At 37.5% G+C, this 15341-nt stretch overlaps 1 protein-coding gene across 3 annotated transcripts in view; it reads left to right on the top strand.

Moving 5' to 3' along the window:
* dnase2b (deoxyribonuclease II beta) overlaps window positions 1–13862 on the top strand; it is a 35467-nt gene extending 21605 nt beyond the window's left edge. For 2 of the 3 annotated variants that reach the window (XM_061976142.2, XM_061976141.2), the window contains exons 5-7: window positions 6132–6293; window positions 10397–10594; window positions 12195–12998. In XM_061976142.2, coding sequence (XP_061832126.2) covers window positions 6132–6293; window positions 10397–10594; window positions 12195–12529 — 695 coding nt within the window. In that variant the 3' untranslated portion in view covers window positions 12530–12998. Of the gene's footprint in view, window positions 1–6131; window positions 6294–10396; window positions 10595–12194 lie in introns of all 3 variants that reach the window. The other variant, XM_061976144.2, reaches the window with a different exon arrangement.
* The last annotated feature ends 1479 nt before the right edge of the window (window positions 13863–15341 follow it).

Below are 15341 nucleotides of genomic sequence, written 5' to 3' on the forward strand. Positions count from 1 at the left end.
CTCCAGAAGGTCTTATCTTTGTCCATGAAATGTCAGGTTTTAGAATGGCCTTTCCAAAGTTCTGACTTAAGCATGTGGACAATGCTGAAGAAACAGGTCCATGTCAGAAAATCCAACACATTAAGCTGAACTGCACCAATTTTGTCAAGAGGAGTGGTCAAAAAATTTCAACCAGAAGCCACATCAACAGTAGCAAGAATGTGGACGATAAGAGTGAATGTGCCTGGGCTTGAACTTGGACCCAGTCCCAACTGGAACTTAGAGGCTATGATTACTTGCACTGCCTATTCTAAGCATATATTTAGTAAACATTTCTTAATCACTTCATCCTCCATTATCTTAATTATATCCCAATATGATATATCCCAACACTATGAAGGGTATGCATGTTAATAAAATTAGTTAGCATGCTAATGTTAACCTCATAACTTTTTAACATTAGCATGCTAACAGTTGGCATGTGTCAAGTACTAAGTTATATGACTCTGAGGCTGTAAAGTTGGCTAAAGCATGTTTGCATGCTAACAGTTAGCATGTGTCAAGTACTAAATTATCAATCAATGTTTATTTATATAGCCCTAAATCACAAGTGTCTCAAAGGGCTGCACAAGCCACAACAACATCCTCGGTTCAGAGCCCACATCAGGACAAGGAAAAACTCAACCCAGTCGGATGACAATGAGAAACCTTGGAGAGACCGGTGCAATGGACGTTGAGTGGGTCTAGCATGATATTGTGAGAGTCCAGTCCATAGTGGATCTAACATAATAGTAAGAGTCCAGTCCATAGTGGATCTAGCATAATAGTAAGAGTCCAGTCCATAGTGGATCTAACATAATAGTAAGAGTCCAGTCCATAGTGGATCTAGCATAATAGTAAGAGTCCAGTCCATAGTGGATCTAACATAATAGTAAGAGTCCAGTCCATAGTGGATCTAACATAATAGTAAGAGTCCAGTCCATTGTGGATCTAACATAATAGTAAGAGTCCAGTCCATAGTGGATCTAACATAATAGTAAGAGTCCAGTTCATAGTGGATCTAACATAATAGTGAGAGTCCAGTCCATAGTGGATCTAACATAATAGTGAGAGTCCAGTCCATAGTGGATCTAACATAATAGTGAGAGTCCAGTCCATAGTGGATCTAACATAATAGTAAGAGTCCTGTCCATAGTGGATCTAACATAATAGTGAGAGTCCAGTCCATAGTGGATCTAACATAATAGTAAGAGTCCAGTCCATAGTGGATCTAACATAATAGTAAGAGTCCAGTCCATAGTGGATCTAACATAATAGTGAGAGTCCAGTCCATAGTGGGTCTAACATAATAGTGAGAGTCCAGTCCATAGTGGATCTAATATAATAGTAAGAGTCTAGTCCATAGTGGATCTAACATAATAGTAATAGTCCAGTCCATAGTGGATCTAACATAATAGTAAGCGTCCAGTCCATAGTGGATCTAACATAATAGTAAGAGTCCAGTCCATAGTGGATCTAACATAATAGTGAGAGTCCAGTCCATAGTGGATCTAACATAATAGTGAGAGTCCAGTCCATAGTGGATCTAACATAATAGTGAGAGTCCAGTCCATAGTAGATCTAACATAATAGTAAGAGTCCAGTCCATAGTGGATCTAACATAATAGTAAGAGTCCAGTCCATAGTGGATCTAACATAATAGTAAGAGTCCAGTCCATAGTGGATCTAACATAATAGTAAGAGTCCAGTCCATAGTGGGGCCAGCAGGAGACCATCCTGAGAGGAGACAGGTCAGCAGCGCAGAGATGTCCCCAACCGATGCACAGGCGAGCGGTTCACCCCGGGTCCCGACTCTGGACAGCCAGCACTTCATCCATGGCCACCGGACCTGTGCGCCCCCCCCCCTTCCACAAGGGAGAGGGGGGCAGAGGAGAAAAGAAAAGAAACGGCAGATCAACTGGTCTAAAAAGGGGGTCTATTTAAAGGCTAGAGCAGTGGTTCTTAACCTGGGTTCGATGGAACCCTAGGGGTTCGGTGAGTCGGGCTCAGGGGTTCGGCGGAGGTCAAGACACACCCGACTCATCGTGTAAATAAAAACTTCTCCCTATCGGCGTATTACGGATACAGCAACAGCAGAAGTCACACTGATTTGCAGGTGTGTAATTTGTTGTGAGTTTATGCACTGTGTTGGTTTTGTTGTTTGAACAAGGTGATGTTCATGCACGGTTCATTTTGTGCACCAGTAAAAAAACATGGTAACACTTTAGTATGGGGAACATATTCACCATTAATTAGTTGCTTATTAACATGCAAATTAGTAACATATTGGCTCTTAACTAGTCATTATTAAGTACTTATTAATGCCCTATTCGGCATGGCCTTATTATAACCCTAACCCGCTAACCCTGGCCCTAACCAAATAACTCTAACCAAATAACTCTAAATTAAGTCTTTGTTACTTAGAATATGTTCCCCTAGTGTCCAAAAAACTCTAGATTAAGTTTTTGTTACTTAGAATATGTTCCCCATGCTAAAGTGTTACCAAAAACATATAACTTTGTCTTGAATTTGAAAAAAAACAACATTTTATTTTTCACTAAAGAAGGGTTCGGTGAATGCACATATGAAACTGGTGGGGTTCGGTACCTCCAACAAGGTTAAGAACCACCAATGAGTTTTAAGATGGGACTTAAATGCTTCTACATCTGCCTCAGAGTTATATGACTCTGAGGCTGTAAAATTGGCTAAAAAGTTAGCATGTTTGCATGCTAACAGTTAGCATGTGTCAACTCTCACACTATTATGTTAGATCCACTATGGACTGGACTCTCACTATTATGTTAGATCCACTATGGACTGGACTCTCACACTATTATGTTAGATCCACTATGGACTGGACTCTCACACTATTATGTTAGATCCACTATGGACTGGACTCTCACTATTATGTTAGATCCACTATGGACTGGACTCTCACTCTATTATGTTAGATCCACTATGGACTGCACTCTCACAATTATGCTAGATTCACTATGGACTGGACTCTCACACTATTATGTTAGATCCACTATGGACTGGACTCTCACTATTATGTTAGATCCACTATGGACTGCACTCTCACAATTATGCTAGATTCACTATGGACTGGACTCTCACTCTATTATGTTAGATCCACTATGGACTGGACTCTCACTATTATGTTAGATCCACTATGGACTGCACTCTCACAATTATGCTAGATTCACTATGGACTGGACTCTCACACTATTATGTTAGATCCACTATGGACTGGACTCTCACTCTATTATGTTAGATCCACTATGGACTGCACTCTCACAATTATGCTAGATTCACTATGGACTGGACTCTCACACTATTATGTTAGATCCACTGTGGACTGGACTCTCACTATTATGTTAGATCCACTATGGACTGCACTCTCACAATTATGCTAGATTCACTATGGACTGGACTCTCACACTATTATGTTAGATCCACTATGGACTGGACTCTCACTATTATGTTAGATCCACTATGGACTGGACTCTCACTCTATTATGTTAGATCCACTATGGACTGGACTCTCACAATATTATGCTAGATCCACTCGACGTCCATTGCACCGGTCGCCCAGGGGGGGTCCCCACATCTGCGGTCCCCTCCAAGGTTTCTCATTGTCATCCCACTGGGTTGAGTTTTTCCTTGCCCTGATGTGGGATCTGAGCCGAGGATGTCGTTGTGGCTTGTGCAGCCCTTTGAGACTCATGATTTAGGGCTATATAAGTAAACTTTGATTGATTGATTGATTGAAGTACCAAGTCATTCAACTCTGAGGTGTTCAACTGCAGAATTGGCCAAAATGCAGACGTTAGCATGCTAACAGTTAGCATGTGTCAAGTACCAAGTTATATGACTCTGAGGATGTACAATTGGCTGAAAAAGTATGCATGTTTGCATGCTAACAGTTAGCATGTGTCAAGTACCAAGTCATATGACTCTGAGGCTGTAAAATTGGCTAAAAAGTTGGCATGTTTACATGCTAACAGTTAGCATGTGTCTTTGATTGATTGATTGAAACTTTTATTAGTAGATTGCACAGTTCAGTACATATTCCGTACAATTGACCACTACATGGTAACACCCCAATAAGTATAATGTACAATTGGCTGAAAAAGATTGCACGTTTGCATGCTAACTGTTAGCATGTGTCAAGTACCAAGTTATATGACTCTGTGGATGTACAATTGGCTGAAAAAGTTTGCACGTTTGTATGCTAACTGTTAGCATGTGTCAAGTACCAAGTCCTATGACTCTGGACAGCCCTGGTTTATATCAAGTATGCTAGCAACATACAGAAACAATGACCTCCTTTTCAGGAAGGGCATTTCAGTCCATAAAAGCATACTTGCCAACCCTCCAGAATTTTCCGGGAGACTCCCGAAATTCAGTGCCTCTCCCGAAAACCTCCCGGGACAAATATTCTCCCGAAAATCTCCCGATTTTCAGCCGGAGCTGGAAGCCACGCCCCCTCCAGCTCCATGCGGACATGAGTGAGGACAGCCTTTTTTCATGACGGGATCATACTTGCCAACCTTGAGACCTCCGATTTCGGGAGGTGGGGGGTTGGGGGCGTGGTTAAGAGGGTAGGATTATATTGACAGCTAGAATTCACCAAGTCAAGTATTTCATACGTGTGTATATATATATATATATATATATATATATATATATATATATATATATATATATATATATCCTGAAAATATGCAAACAAAACTGTGTTTAGATAATTGATACTTCAAACTTGCATAAATAAATATTAAGGAATATAACATAACTTGGCTTCTGAGAGTTTCAAAATGTAATGAATAAAATGCTAAAATTGTTGATAAACAAGCAATTATTTTAATAATTAAATATGGTAATTTTAATTTAAAATCAATTCTTTCAAATATGTTTATTTTAATGTATAATTCTATGGCTGGATGTAATAAGGAGTCAGGAAAAAATACAAATAAAATACAATTAATTTTGATGTTTTTAGCAAAATATAGTAATTTTTTTTTAAATTAACAAATATATTTATTTTTAGGTAAGATAAACATAATAATACAATTTATCTCTAGTCTGGATGATTTAGTTCTTGTCACCCTGTTGTCCTCCCATGAAAAAAGGCTGTCCTCACTCAGGTCCGCATGGAACTGGAGGGGGCGTGGCTTCCAGCTCCGGCTGAAAATCGGGAGATTTTCGGGAGAATATTTGTCCCGGGAGGTTTTCGGGAGAGGCGCTGAATTTCGGGAGTCTCCCGGAAATTTCGGGAGGGTTGGCAAGTATGCGGGAGGACAACAGGGTGACAAGAACTAAATCATCCAGACTAGAGATAAATTGTATTATTATGTTTATCTTACCTAAAAATAAATATATTTAATAATTTACAAAAAAAACCAACTAAATACATGTTTACTATATTTTGCTAAACACATCAAAATTAATTGTATTTTTATTTGTATTTTTTCCTGACTCCTTATTACATCCAGCCATAGAATTATACATTAAAATAAACATATTTGAAATAATTGATTTTAAATTATCATAATAATTTATTTAAAATGACCATATTTAATTATTAAAATAATTGCTTGTTTATCAACAACTTTAGCATATTATTCATTACATTTTGAAACTCTCAGAAGCCAAATTATGTTGTATTTCTTAATATTTATTTATGCAAGTTTGAAGTATCAATTATCTAAACACAGTATTGTTTGCATATTTTCAGGATGTAGATATCTCTCTATATATATATATATATATATATATATATATATATATATACTGTATATGTATGAAATACTTGACTTGGTGAATTCTAGCTGTCAATATACTCCTCCCCTCGTAACCACGCCCCGCCCCACCCCCGACCACGCCCCCACCCCCTCCTCCCGAAATCGGAGGTCTCAAGGTTGGCAAGTATGATAAAAGTGTTGTTGGTGACTGCGAATGTATCGATATGACTTTCGTACCAAAGACCAAAGAACATCTTTGTGTTGACTCGGGTCCACACACGCCATCAAAGTGTAATGTGTGTGTACATTCATGTCAATATGTAATGTGTGTGTGTACATTCAGCGTTGTTATCATGTTTCCACCAGGAGTTCTGCTCGTTGACTCTTCTCAAGGCTTCTGGCTGTCCCACAGCATCCCCCACTTCCCCTCCTTCCCAGAGAAGGGCTACCTGTACCCGAACTCTGGCAAGGTCAACGGCCAGACGGCTCTGTGTGTCAGCCTGCACTATCAACATGTCCTCCGTGTCAGTGAGTCCACCTTCCCTCCATATATTTGCTGAAAAAACATCAAGTATTCCTTCAATGGCCCTCGCTCATGAACACACACTGCAAAAATTCAGTGTTCAAAAACAAGAAGAAAAAAAATACAAAAATGAGGGGTATTTTATTTGAACTAAGCAAAATTATCTGCCAATAGAACAAGAAAATTCGGCTTGTCAAGACTTTCCAAAACAAGTAGCTAACCTCAATGAACCCATAAGTATATTCTCACTAATAACAACTGTACTACTATATTAGTACGTATTTTCTATTGTTTCATTGAAAATAAAACAGCAAAGTCCATTTTGCTGTCATCTGTTTTAATTATGAGACACAATTGTGTCAAAGTCATGATTTTTTTTTTCATGCTTGAAATAAGAAATTATTACTTTAAAAAAGTAGTTGTATACATGTGAGTGTTGATGACACAGCTTTGCAACAGTTTATATTCTACTTTCTAGCATGTTTTACTCAACATAAGTCATAAAATCTCAGCAACAAGCTGTAATATTTTACTGAGATAATTAAAGGGGAACATTATCACAATTTCAGAAGGGTTAAAACCATTAAAAATCAGTTCCCAGTGGCTTATTTTATTTTTCGAAGTTTTTTTCAAAATTTTACCCATCACGCAATATCCCTAAAAAAAGCTTCAAAGTGCCTGATTTTAACCATCGTTATATACACCCGTCCATTTTCCTGTGACGTCACACAGTGATGCCAACACAAACAAACAGCAAGGTATAGCGACATTAGCTCGGATTCAGACTCGGATTTCAGCCGCTTAACACTGTCTGATAAGATAATTACTAACAACTATGAACTAGGTTTACAGCATATGAAATACATTTGGCAACAACATGCAATTTGAGAGTGCAGACAGCCCGTTTCAGGCGCGCTAAAAACATATATTTTTCCACGATTTCAGCACTCAGGTTAACCACACCTAAATAGACACAAAATACTGCATTACACAAGACTACCCGAATGTACTCGAATGATTGAAAAAAATAAATGTTTTTAAGCTAAATTATTGGTAAACACAGTTTATGTATAATAATTTACGTAAAACCGCGAGTAATGAATAAAGTTTTCATCAATTAATATATTCTGTAGACATACCCTCATCCGCTCTCTTTTCCTGAAAGCTGATCTGTCCAGTTTTGGAGTTGATGTCAGCAGGCCAGGGAAGCTAGGGTCGATATTCTTCTCTTGATCATCTTCGGTGGCATAAGGGACGGTGTGAGCCAAGACATCCAGGGGGTTTAGCTCGCTCGTCTGCGGGAACAAACTGCCGCCATTGCTTGCTGTGCTACCGAGGTCCTTTGTCCCTGAATAGCTCACACACTCCGGCAGATTCAATGGGGGTCTGGCGGCAGATTTCTTTGACTTTATCGTTGGAAATGCATCTGCTTTGAGTGTCGCAGGATATCCACACATTCTTGCCATCTCTGTCGTAGCGTAGCTTTCGTCGGTAAAGTGTGCGGAACAAACGACTGACCATTTCGTCGGCTTTCCCCACACCCTCGTATTTTGAACACATTTCGTCCAATTTCTTGCCACTTTCGCATCTTTGGGCCACTGGTGCAACTTGAATCCGTCCCTGTTCGTGTTGTTACACCCTCCGACAACACACCGACGAAAGTGAGAAAATGGCGGATTGCTTCCCGATGTGACGTCACGTAATAGAAAGGCGTTTAATTCACCAAAATTCACCCATTTAGAGTTCGGAAATCGGTTAAAAAAATATATGGTCTTTTTTCTGCAACATCAAGGTATATATTGACGCTTACATAGGTCTGGTGATAATGTTCCCCTTTAAGGACCAAAACCCTTAAAACAAGTAAAACACTCTAACATAAAATCTGCTTAGTGAGAAGAATTATCTTATCAGACAGAAAATAAGCAAATGTCACCCTTATTGAGATATTTTATCTTACTTCGATTTCAGTTTTTGCAGTGCATTATAACGGGACTGTTTGGGAATGGAGCTTGTAAATGGCATCACACTCCTCGCACTCATAATAAGTTGCCGACCTCAACTATACTAACCTCTAGAACCTTCTTGACCTCGGGGCCCAACTTTTCCACTACAGAAGACCCCAAACATGAACTCTGAATGAGTCATTTGACTATAATGATATTTAGCCTACTTCCAGTTGAACCTTGTCAAAGCATGTGTTCATCACAAAGATTATCAAGGCTTAGGTCAGACTGATTCCAAAAATTAATATGAACCAAAATCATGCAGTGCTAAAATAAATACATTAATAATAAACAGTAGAGGTGGGGAAATAACAATTTGGACATGGACCATTATAAAATAGATGACACACAAGTAAACACTCTGCAGGACTGCTTGTATCACACATGATATCAAACACAAGTAAACACTCTGCAGGATTGCTTGTATCACACACATACTTGCCAACCTTGAGACCTCCAATTTCGGGAGGTGGGGGGTGGGTGCGGGGGCGTGGTTGGGGCGGGGGCGTGGTTGGGGGCGTGGTTAAGAGGGGAGAAGTATATTTACAGCTAGAATTCACCAAGTCAAGTATTTCATATATATATATATATATATATATATATATATATATGTCTTAATAAGGTTATCCAAAAAATAGTGCTCGATACCGTAGTAGAGCGCAATATATGTATGTGTGGGGAAAAAAATCACAAGACTATTTCATCTCTACAGGCCTGTTTCATGAGGGGGGTTACCCTCAATCATCAGGAGATTTTAATGGGAGCATTCACATACCATGGTTTATATATACAGCCTGTACCCACCCACTCTGTGCCCTATATAAACCATGGTATGTGAATGCTCCCATTAAAATCTCCTGATGATTGAGGGTACCCCCCCTCATGAAACAGGCCTGTAGAGATGAAATAGTCTTGTGATTTTTTTTCCCACACATACATATATATATATATATATATATATATATATATATATATATATATATATATATCCATCCCTGCGACCCCGAAGGGAATAAGCGGTAGAAAATGGATGGATGGATGGATGTATGTATATATATATATATATATATATATATATATATATATATATATATATATATATATATATATATATATATATATATATAAGAAATAATTGACTTTCAGTGAATTCTAGCTATATATATATATATATATATATATATATATATATATAAATAAAAGAAATACTTGAATTTCAGTGTTCATTTATTTACACATATACACACACATAACACTCATCTACTCATTGTTGAGTTAAGGGTTGAATTGTCCATCCTTGTTCTATTCTCTGTCACTATCTTTCTAACCATGCTGAACACCCTCTCTGATGATGCATTGCTGTGTGGCACGCACAAAAGTGCTTTCATCAAATGCACTAGATGGCAGTATTATCCTGTTTAAGAGTGTCACAACATTGCTGTTTACGGCAGACGGACTGCTTTACTGTAGACGTTCTTTATATTGTGGGAAAGCGGACTCAGGTCCGCATGGAGCTGGAGGCCACGCCCCCTCCAGCTCCGCCTGAATTTTGGGAGATTTTCGGGAGAAAATTTGTCCCGGGAGGTTTTCGGGAGAGGCGCTGAATTTCGGGAGTCTCCCGGAAAATCCGGGAGGGTTGGCAAGTATGATCACACATGATATCATACACAAGTAAACACTCTGCAGGACTGCTTGTATCGCACATTTTAGATGCCAGCCGGTGTAATCTGATACTTGTAAAGTCTGTCATAAAAAGACGATACATACAATGTTACGTTAGCATGCTAACGTAACTTTGTAGTATTTTATACAATTGTATTCATTTGAACTTAAAAATTATGGATTGTCATTCTTGGCGCCAATTTGCAAGTATGCTAACTGTTGCCATGTTAATATGCTAGCCGTTTGAGCTGATTTCATTTGTTTCATCCTCAAAATCATGGATTGATTGATGGTTTATTGTAGCAGTGAGTACAATGCTTACAGTACTTCCAGAAAGACGTCCAGTGAGTGTATCTCTAAAATGTTTGCTTTGAGATGCAAAATGATCCAAATGACATATTCATGTTTGTCTTTTCTTTGGCTCCCCCCCCCCCCAACATCAGCCCAGCAGCTGGTGTATGTCTTCCCGCGTGTCTTTAACTGCTCCGTGCCCGCCGACTTCGCCGCCAAGCTGCCTGAGCTGGCACACTTGTGTGCTGGCAAGCGTCCAGTGCTGCCTTCGGATAAGAACATGGAGCAACTCTTCTCCCTGCAGGGAGAGATGTTCTTCATTTTTGCCAAATCGGAACATTTTGTTGATGGTAAGGGCTTTTTTGTCATGTGAATTTTGCACATTTCTAGGATGATGAAGTCTAAGTCTAAGACTAGATGTGACCAATCAATGTCTAAGACTAGATGTGACCGATCTAAGTCTAAGGCTAGATGTGACAGATTTTAGTTTAAGACTTGATGTGACCAATCTAAGTCTAAGACTTGATGTGACCAATTTAAGTCTAAGACTAGATTTGACCAATCTAAGTCTCAGACTTGATGTGACCAATCTAAGTCTAAGACTTGACATGACCGATCTAAGTCTAAGACTTGACATGACCGATCTAAGTCTAAGACGCGATGTGACCGATTTAAGTCTAAGACTAGATATAACCGAACTATATCTAAGACTTAATGTGACCAATCTAAGTCTAAGACTAGATGTGACCGATCTATGTCTAAGACTTGATGTGACCAATCTAAGTCTAAGACTTGATGTGACCAATCTAAGTCTAAGACGTGATGTGACCGATCTAAGTCTAAGACTACACGTGACCGATCTAAGTCTAAAACGAGATGTGACCGATCTAAGTCTATGACGAGATGTGACCGGTCTAAGACTAGATGTGACCGATCTAAGTCTAAGACTAAATGTGACTGATCTAAGTCTAAGACTAGATGTAACCGATCTAAGTCTAAGACGAGATGTGACCGATCTAAGTCTAAAACGAGATGTGACCGATCTAAGTCTAAGACTTGATATGACCGATCCAAGTAGAAGACTAGATGTAACCGATCTAAGTCTAAGACTTGATATGACCGATCTATGTCTAAGACTTGATGTGACTAATCTAAGTCTAAGACTAGATGTGACCGATCTAAGTCTAAGACTAGATGTGACCGATTTATGTCTAAGACTTGATGTGACCAATCTAAGTCTAAGACGAGATGTGACCGATCTAAGTCTAAGACTACATGTGACCGATCTAAGTCTAAAACGAGATGTGACCGATCTAAGTCTAAGACGTGATGTGACCGATCTAAGTCTAAGACTAAATGTGACCGATCTAAGTCTAAAACGAGATGTGACCGATCCAAGTAGAAGACTAGATGTGACTGATCTAAGTCTAAAACGAGATGTGACCGATCCAAGTCTAAGACTTAATATGACCCATCCAAGCAGAAGACTAGATGTGACCGATCTAAGTCTAAGAATTGATATGACCGATTAAGTAGAAGACTAGATGTGATCGATCTAAGTCTAAGACGAGATGTGACCGATCTAAGTCTAAAACGAGATGTGACCGGTCTAAGTCTAACACTTAATATGACCGATCCAAGTAGAAGACCAGATGTGACCGATCTAAGTCCAAGACGAGATGTGACCAATCTAAGTCTAAGACTAGATGTGACCGATCTAAGTCTAAGACTAGATGTGACCGATCTAAGTCTAAGACTAGATGTGACTAATCTAAGTCTAAGACTAGATGTGACTAATCTAAGTCTAAGACTAGATGTGAACAATGTAAGTCTAAGACTAGATGTGACTAATCTAAGTCTAAGACTAGATGTGAACAATGTAAGTCTAAGACTAGATGTGACCATGTCCATGTCCAGTCGAGTACAAGAACTGACTCGCTCCTCACGCAGACATCTACTCGGGCTGGCTGGCTCAGGTCTTCAACACCAGCCTGATGGCGGAGACGTGGCAGACGCCGGATTACCAGTTGCCTTCCAACTGCTCGCTAGCCAATCACGTCATGAACATCAAGAGGATCCGCCTCCCCGCGTCCGCACCGCACTCTTCGAGGTACGACCACTCCAAGTGGTGCGTGTCGTGGGCGTACCAGAAGCGGACGACATGCTTGGGAGACCTGAACAGGGAGACCAGCCAGATGCTGCGCGGCGGTTTGATGGCGTGCTCCTTCAACCCTTTGATGTACGCGGCCTTCAGACAGCTGGTGGACTGGTACATGGGTTGTTGATTTCACACCAGCAGGGAATGGAACCATCAATTATTCATTTTTGATCTAACAGTACTTTTAACCCTCTAGTCTACTTTATTTAAAAATAAGTTTAAAAAAGTGTTATATGTACCGGTAAGTCAAATATTATTATTTTTTAACTTTTTACACTTTAAATTTTTTTTTATAATTACCAGTATGTCACATATTATTATGTATTTTACTTTTTGCACCTTAAAAAAAGTGTTATAAGTACCAATAAGTCACTTTTTTTTTTTTACTTTTTCCATGTTAAAAAAAAGTGTTATAAGTACCGGTAAGTCACATATTATTATTATTTTTTAACTTTTTGCACATTAAAAAAAGTGTTGTAAGTACCGGTAAGTCACATAGTATTTGTTTTACCTTTTACACATTAAAAAAAGTGTTATAAGTACCGGTAAGTCACATATTATTATTTTTTTACTCTTTACACATTAAAAAAAGGGTTATAAGTACCGGTAAGACACTTTTTTTTTTTTTTTTACTTTTTACATGTTAAATTTTTTTTTAGAAGTACCGGTAGGTCACATATTATTTTATTTTTTTTCCTTTTCCACGTTAAAAAGTGTTTTTTGTTTTTTTTACTTTTTACATGTTAAAAAAAGAGTACCGGTAAGTCACATATTGTTTTGTTTTTTCTTACTTTTTACACGTTCAAAAGGGTTTATAAGTACCGGTAAGTCACATATTATTTTTTTACTTTTACACGTTACAAAAAGGGTTATAAGTACCGGTAAGTCAGATTTTTTTTTTTTTACTTTTTACACGTTAAAAAAAGGGTTATAAGTACCGGTAAGTCACATATTATTTTTTTTACTTTTACACGTTACAAAAAGGGTTATAAGTACCGGTAAGTCACATATTATTTTTTTACTTTTACACGTTACAAAAAGGGTTATAAGTACCTGTAAGTCAATTTTTTTTTTTTACTTTTTACACGTTAAAAAAAAGGGTTATAAGTACCGGTAAGTCACATATTACTTTTTGTTAACTTTTTAAACTTTTCAATAGCTTCAGACCCATCCATAGATATAAAGTTGTTATATATTAACATTATGTTTTATGGTCTTTTTGTACAGAAAAAATATTTTTTTTATTATGAGAAAAAAAAATGGTTGCAAAGTCAAATGATTTAGATGATGTCATTACAGCGTTTTTACGTTTTTATTTGTTTTATGTTTATGCTCTTTCTGTAAAAAACAAAACGTGTAAGAAAAGACCACATTTGCAATATTAAAAAAAAAATAGTTGCAAAATAAAATACTTTAGATGATGTATTTACAGCCTATAAAATGTCAATGATTCAACACTTGATTTTGGTGCATTATTATCCCTCTTTGTCCGAAATAAGGACACTTTTTTAAAATCTTTTGATACTTTGAAATTTTCAACAGTTTCAGACCTATCCATAAATACTACGTTTTTATTTTATGTGTTTTATGCTCTTTATGTCAAAAAAACACCTATTTTATTATAAGAAAAACACAAAACATGCAATATTTCAAAAAATTTGTTGCAAAGTGCAATAGAGGTAATTACAGCCTATAATATGTCAACCTTTCATAGCAACACACATATATATATATATATATATATATATATATATAAATTTTTTTTTTTTTTTTTTTTTTTTTTTTTTTAACGCTTTAAAATGTTCGTCAGCTTTAGACCTATCCATAAATATTAATTTTTGATTATGTTTTTGTATGTCTTTTATGTTTATGCTCTTTTGAACAAGATATGCATATTTCCAAAATGAGTTGCAAAGTGGCATACCTTAGATGAGGTAATCACAGCCTTTAATAGGTCAATAATTCACAGGTATTTTGATGCAGTATTATTTTTGGAACAATGACAGTTTTTTTTTACACACTTTCGTTCTGAGCCGAAAAAAAACTCAAAAAAGTGTTTTAAGGTAGGCATGTATATTTTTTGTTTTAACTTTCGATGCTTTACATTTTTTAAAAGCTTCAGAGATATATTCATAAATATTAACTTGTATATGTTTTATGCTCTTTTTGTAAAAAAAAACTAAACTGTTTTAATTATGAGAAAAACATTTTCAAAACATGTTCACAAAGTTGTCAACCTCTAAATTTAGCTGATTTGTAGAAAATGGAAAAAAAAAGTCAGTTATTTTTATCAAAGCAGCAATTTTGTATTCCAGCTTCTTTACGAGTGAAGTTGCGCCCCTAGTGGTTGCAGCCAAGTAGTGCACTCAGTTTGGCCTCATGTGCTCCGAGAAGATGAAGGTTGGGGAGTTTTTATTGGCCCGCAGTACAGAAATATAATAAACCAAAGAAAACATGCATCATGTAGACAGAAAAGGCTGATATTTTGACAGGAATACCTAATATCACCTTCACAAGGCTTGGTTTTTATTTGGACTTTTACAACATAAATAAAACAACAATGTTAAAGCATCTTGTCCAATGTGTTTTAAAAACTTGGGAATTTCTATCAAATAAACTTAATTAATATTAGCCTAAAATGGGCCAGTGATTGGCAGTAATGTTGATTTTCATGCCATTTTTATGTATTCTACAGTATCAGATTCCATCTTCCGCTTATCGGAGGTCTGGTACTGAGAAGTACCAGTTTAAGATTATATCATCAGATTAAAAATGTCTCAAAAAAGTGGAACAATTGGCAAAAAGTAGAATATTGGTTCACGCCAGGGGCGTCACTAGCTTTTAAGGACAGGGGGGGCTTAGCCCCCAGGAGATGCACAGGGTGCGAGCGAACGTAGCGCACGAGCACAAAACTTCACAAACGGCTAACAAAGACTTAG

The sequence above is a fragment of the Nerophis lumbriciformis genome, linkage group LG14, assembly GCF_033978685.3.
Source record: "Nerophis lumbriciformis linkage group LG14, RoL_Nlum_v2.1, whole genome shotgun sequence".
Classification (NCBI taxonomy): Eukaryota; Metazoa; Chordata; class Actinopteri; order Syngnathiformes; family Syngnathidae; genus Nerophis; species Nerophis lumbriciformis.